The 6063-nt window shown below is 40.7% G+C and overlaps 1 protein-coding gene across 2 annotated transcripts in view; it reads right to left on the bottom strand.

Moving 5' to 3' along the window:
• The window catches only part of nup54 (nucleoporin 54), a 7321-nt gene extending 1849 nt beyond the window's left edge, over positions 1–5472 (bottom strand). The window contains exons 1-12 of one of the 2 annotated variants that reach the window (XM_008423776.1): positions 5362–5472; positions 4877–4984; positions 3972–4052; positions 3632–3796; positions 3163–3246; positions 2328–2483; positions 1902–2128; positions 1475–1662; positions 1188–1384; positions 1055–1109; positions 853–946; positions 100–207 (exon numbers count right to left, since the gene is read on the bottom strand). In XM_008423776.1, coding sequence (XP_008421998.1) covers positions 100–207; positions 853–946; positions 1055–1109; positions 1188–1384; positions 1475–1662; positions 1902–2128; positions 2328–2483; positions 3163–3246; positions 3632–3796; positions 3972–4052; positions 4877–4984; positions 5362–5404 — 1506 coding nt within the window. In that variant the 5' untranslated portion in view covers positions 5405–5472. The remainder of the gene's footprint in view (positions 1–99; positions 208–852; positions 947–1054; positions 1110–1187; positions 1385–1474; positions 1663–1901; positions 2129–2327; positions 2484–3162; positions 3247–3631; positions 3797–3971; positions 4053–4876; positions 4985–5361) is intronic. The other variant, XM_008423779.1, reaches the window with a different exon arrangement.
• Between the last annotated feature and the right edge of the window lie 591 nt (positions 5473–6063).

Here is a 6063-nt window from a genome sequence, read left to right as displayed (position 1 = left end):
GCTTAAAAGTTGCGTCTGTGTCATTCGCAGTTTTCTGTTTTTGTTAATGAGACAAATAAAATGCACAAATTTTTTAGTTGAACTGAATGCAGACGCTACCTGCAGCACCCTGTGAGACAGATCCATCAGCTTCCTCTTGTATTGAGCAATCTTGGCTACAGTTGTCGCCTGGTTCTTCTGCAGCTCACTGATGTCGTTGGAGATTATCTGAAAGTAAGTGCACAAAGGCGGCAAACAAAGACGTCTCATTAAGAGATGTTTTTTTTTAACCTTTAGACTTTACCACTTTCCTGCGTCCATCCCCCATTTTGGTCTTTCACTCCTTGCAGCTTGTGCAATAACGAGCCATAGAAAAACTCTTGGAAAGATATTTGTTATGGAAAACTCCCGAAATTTGGCTATAAAAGTTCTAATGTTCCAATCCCGTCTATGCAGGTGTTTCTGAATGTTTTTCCGCTTCAATTTAGGTTTCCAACCCAAACCCAAATCTTCTGTAACTAAACCCAACTTCGTAGTTCTTTCCCTAAAGTCGCATCCGAATTAAACCACACTGGAGTTATAAACACAAGGACCCAAGGTTATCCAAGGCTTTCAATTGAAGTCTTCAATAAGGAAACATTTTCTGAAACACTCTTCCTCCCGCTGATTGCTCTGGTATTTCTAATATTTCATGATGAAAACCAGCAGCTGGCAGTGAGGATTGACTGGACATCTGCGGACCGGCCTTGACACCAGAGGTCTGCCTCAGAATTCCTTTTCTGATAACCAGGTGGCTTTTTGTCCATTTTTTTGCCTTTACTTCTAAACATTTGCTAAATGTAGAAACGAAAAGCAAGAGATATTTTTACTTACATCCACTCTGGTCTGGTGTTGCTTGGTCATCTGCTCCTGGATCTGCAATCTGCGGAGCAGCTCCTTGAAACCCACCATGGGTACGGGGATTAACCTGAACATTTATGGAAGGCGTTTCAAGGACAAAACCTAGGACCATTTATGAGCTCTTTGGATAGAAGTAAGAAAAAACCCGAAATAATAAAAACACATTCCAACTTACTTCTCTGGGTCAGGGTTGTCCACCTTAGCTTGTTCCCAAATGATGGGATCCACACCTGGTGACGGTAAAGAGGAGGTGACGCCGTTAGCTGATTTTAGCAACAAAATGACCAAACATATGTGCACATATTTACCTGCAGGAGCGTTTTGCAGCAGCTGCTTCAGCTGTGCTGGGGACAGCTCTGTGCGCGTTACTGACATGATCACTCCAATCTGGGTGAGCTGAGCCTTGATGCCGGACTGCTCCAGGTAGGCGAAGAGTGTGGAAGCTGGGATCCTCTTGGAGGTGCCATTGGGGGAACGCTCCACCACATAAATGATCACTTCTGTCCTGCAGAATAGATGAAGCACGAGGTAATTGTTCAGGGTGGCTTCATAGTCTTCAGGATTTAGGAAACCAGGTAAAGTTAGAGAAACTTACTGATCGTTGGGCAGAGCTTTAACACCCTCTACATTGACGGTCAGAATCTGGTTGCTTCCCAGAACCTTGTGCAGCGACTCGACCAGCTGCTGCTGCTGAGCACGGGTGTCAGGTTCCTTTTTATTCAGCACCAACACCACTAAACCATCTTCGTCCTTGCTTACTGGGACACAGCTATACCCCACTGCCTGCAAAAAGACCAAAGATTAATACAGGATCCTAGGGCTACCTAGGTAAACCTTTTTATACAGTATCAGACAAAAATGGTCAATGAAACACATGAAAACATGAACATATTCTGTCTCTGGATATTCCCTTTTTACTCTTACTTATCTGAACCTGCAAAACACTTACATTTTTGATCTTTCCAAACTGCGTATGATTAGTAAGGAGTATAAAATGAGTGAACCAATTATCTCTAATTTACCTTGAACCTGCAGAAAGGGTTCTCCTGAGTAAAGTCCACTGGCAGGTTGTTGTTAACATAATAGCCCTTCCCTGTTCCCCAGTAGGCCTGCAACTGGTTCCACTTTGCAAGTATGGAATCCCGTTCGTCTCCCAGCAGAGTTGGGGCTGACAGAGCGGTCACTTGCTGGTAAAGCTGGGTTGGCTGAGCTTGACCCTGCTGCTGGGCCGGCTGGCCAAACAAGCCTCCTGTAGCAGGAATAGCAAAAATAAAAAATAGGAGTCAAACACATAGTCATGCTGAGATTTATGTGCAATCTAGTTAATAAATTAAAATAAATAAATAAAAATTCTAATACAATCATTTTGAAAAAGCTAGTTAAGGTGCAGCTATAAATATCTGCAATTGCACAGATATTTTCAAAAAATTATTTATTTTATTATTGACCTTGTTGCTGTTGTGTCGGCTGGATGTTAAAACTTCCAAAACCGAGGCCAGTTGTTCCTAATCCAGTTCCAAAGCCCGTCGCTCCAGTAGTGGTACCAGTTCCGAGTCCAGATGGAAATCCAAACCCTTTGTTCTGCGTGTTACCAAACAAGCCCCCTGAAAAACAATATTAAGAAAATTATCACCTACAAGAAAACCATCTTTAAGGTCGGGAGTGTTTAGAAAATATGTCAGCTTTGTAGGAGGATCATCAGTCAGGTTTTTGTCCCATGTTCTGGGAGACAAAGGGTGACATCTAGTGGCAGGTTAGTGTAATTCATCAGCTTGTAATATTTAATAAGAGTCTAGGGATGATTGGTGATGGACAACATAATTTTACAAAGCTGGTTCAGAGAGAGGGATATGAAATTAGACGAGCATTGACTCCTATAATTTTACGACGAGTGCAACGTTTTTGTATAGAGACAGCTAAATATTTTACATCATTACCCTGACCAAATTTTAAATGCTACATGGTTTATATTTAACATCTCCCTGTATTTTTAAAAGGTCATGATGCCTTCCAGTTTAACCAGGTTAATCAGGGCCTTCAGAAGAGAAACAGGCCACCAGCATCACACCACCTAATCATGTCTGAATGAAGTCTGTGTGTAGCCTGAACAGTGAAGCCAGGTGTATTGCTCAATGGGACCGCTCCATTACTTTTGACTGGTTCTGCAGTGACCACGTAATATAAGGGGTTGTAGAAACAACTTAGATTTACTGGCCATTGCTCTGATTCCAAATTTAAATTTCGGAAAATGTAAAGCTGGATGTTTTGAGGTCTGTTACTGACCTGTTGTGTTGGAGGGGGCAAAGTTGAAAGTGGATCCTGGTGCGGCAGCAGTCGTTGTAGTTGTCCCAAAGCCACCAAATGGACCTGTGAAGCAATGGGAACGAGGACAAGTTAGATGAAAGAAATGGCAAAAAGAGGATGAAAGGAAAGCAAGAGAGCAAGAAAAAAAAACAGCATGTTTGATGGGTAGCAGAGAAGAACAATCATGACAAAACTTTCACAATAATTGAAGAATTTGACAAATAATTTCCATTTTTTTTTTTCTCCATAAAAACACATTCCTCATGAGCATCAGCAGGCATGGGTGAAGAACTCAAAAGTTTTCATGCGAATGTTGTGACTTAGAATCACCAAGTGAGATGAAAGAAAAAAAAAAAAAAACATCACTGCACCGCACTGAGGTGGAAAAACTAAACAATAATGCATGATTGACAGGCACAAAATGAACTGAATCACAAAGATCTTCTACCTGTGCTAGCCAGGCTATTACCAAAATTGAAAACAGAGCCAGTTGTGGTTGCTGTACCGAAGCAACCTGCACTGAAGCTGATTGCTGCTGGGTTTGCATTTAAACCAAACCCCCCAAAGCTAAACCCACCAGCCGTGGTGCTTCCAGCTCCAAGCCCCCCAAATCCTGCAGCCAAAGCAGGCAGGCAGCGAAGAAAGAGAGAGTAACATGAAGGAGATAAATGACAACGCCAGAGCTCAAAATGACTCTGTATTATTAACAGCCTCCATATGCCTAGAAGGAGGTCGATCTAAAGAAACAACAGACACATTTGATGCTTGAAATAGGACCTTCGTCTCACCTGTGTTGGAGGCACCAAAACTAAATCCCGTGGCTGGTGCAGCTGTAGTCGTGGCTGCGCCAAAAGCAGGAGCCGTCAGAGCTGAGAAATTCAAACAAGTTGGTGTTTAAAATGACACATGGATGTAAATACAAAACAATAAGACAAATATTTATTAACTCATATATCAAATGTTATACATTTTATCACGTTAAGAGTGTAAGATTGAATGTGGTGTATTAGGATTATGTCATGGACAAACACAGAGTATAATTGTTCAACTGAAAAACCTGAAAAGGTTTTGTATTCGGCCATTCTACTTCACAATCCAGTAATAGTAATTTGCTTTAGAAGTAAGCTATAAAGTCCACCAGTGTGTACTTCTTATCAAGTATCAAATACAGTTGTTGTGTAAAGACCTTTATTGAGGAGTGAAGAAAAGCTTAAAAACTCCTGCAATATGTGTAGTGAACACAAATACGGGCAAAGGTGAACTATCTGAATAAAACTTTTTTTTCCCCCCTAAATTACTGATTGTTTTTGAAACAAGACAAAAATATAAAGAAGTGCAAGAGGCATTTATATATAAGTGACAAGATGGTGGATGGCCATCTTGTCCAGACTTAAACCCCAATTAATTATGAGTTTAAGTGTGGAAGTCTTTGCAGACCAGGGGTGTCAAACTCCAGCCCTCAAGGGCCACTGTCCTGCAGTTTTTAGATGTGCCACAGCTACAAAACACTGGAATGAAATGGCCTAATTACCTCCTTCTTGTGTAGATAATTTCTCCAGAGCTTTGCTAATTACCTAATTCTATTCAGGTGTGGTGCAGCAGAGGCACATCTAAAAGTTGCAGGGCAGTGGCCCTCCAGGACTGGAGTTTGACACCTGTGTTGTAGACAATTCAGGAGCTGTGGGGGACTTACTGCCAAAGCCTGAAGAAGCGGTGGTAGTGGTCGCTGTCGGGTTAAAACCAAACGTTGTTGAAGCTGTGGTTTTGGCACCAAACTGACCAAATGAAAACCCGGACGTCCCTTCAGAAGAACAAATAGAGTTCAGTAACAATTACCTTGTGTTAAAGAGAGAACAACAACCTCAAGAGAAGCATGGTTAGTACGGAGCAAATGAAGACGGATTCTAAACCTTCTCAAGCAGGAATAGAAGTCAACACATGTCTTTACTACAAACTACCCTTTTTTTTCCAAGCCATATGTGTAAAGGCCACAAGAAATATCCAGTAAGTTTATCGTTTAGCTTGGTTACCACACTGCTAGAGACGTGGAGGGTTAGCGGTAAGTTAGCTACAACATTCAATCAGTTACATTAGCATGTTCTAAATTAGTTTCACGGAAAGCCGCGTTCGTAACACACATGTGACATAACTCAAAACCTTATTAAATATTGCTCATACCTGCCCCTGTGTTAGTCGCGGCACCGCCAAAACTGAACGCCATGTTGACGACTGTTACTGCAAGCACTCTTCTTCGCCTTGTTCTCCAGTCAGTAGTCACTCTACAAAGTGGGGAAGTACTGCTACCTTGTGGTTGTAATTCAGATTGCTACTACCTTAAAATGAGTCGACAACAAACTAGAAAAGAATATAACAGAATACGGAAACGCTCAAATTCACATAAAATCGGGAATAATAATGAAAATAAATCATAGAAAGTAATTTAATATGACTTAATGACAACACAGTAATGTAAAATGTCATTATACTTATAAAAAAGTCCACTGTCTGCTGGCACTAGTCATCAAAATCCTGTGACAGTTGCTATGTAGATATTGCAAACTATTTCTTAATAAAAGTCATAGTTGTGTTGTGCGCAATTTACAATCTCTTATTTGTGAGTTAGTAATTGTCATTGTGTTATTCATCATAATGTTTTTGTCTTTGAGACACTGAACATCTGTTGCTTATTCCTAAAATATAGAATATCGTTTTAAAATACAAACAAAGGCAATACTTTGAACTTGTCTTGCAATGTTGTCAAAGATGGATTTATTCACACAGCAGCCCTCAAACTATTGCTTTATCTATTAATGTTGAAAGCAGCTACAAGTTTTTTTTCTGTAAAGTGATTTACACTCAGTCTTCTTTAACTTTTTATCC

Source organism: Poecilia reticulata, linkage group LG12, assembly GCF_000633615.1.
Source record: "Poecilia reticulata strain Guanapo linkage group LG12, Guppy_female_1.0+MT, whole genome shotgun sequence".
Classification (NCBI taxonomy): domain Eukaryota; kingdom Metazoa; phylum Chordata; class Actinopteri; order Cyprinodontiformes; family Poeciliidae; genus Poecilia; species Poecilia reticulata.
The sequence above is the reverse complement of the archived record's forward strand: the minus strand, read 5'-3'. Positions and strand labels throughout refer to the sequence as shown.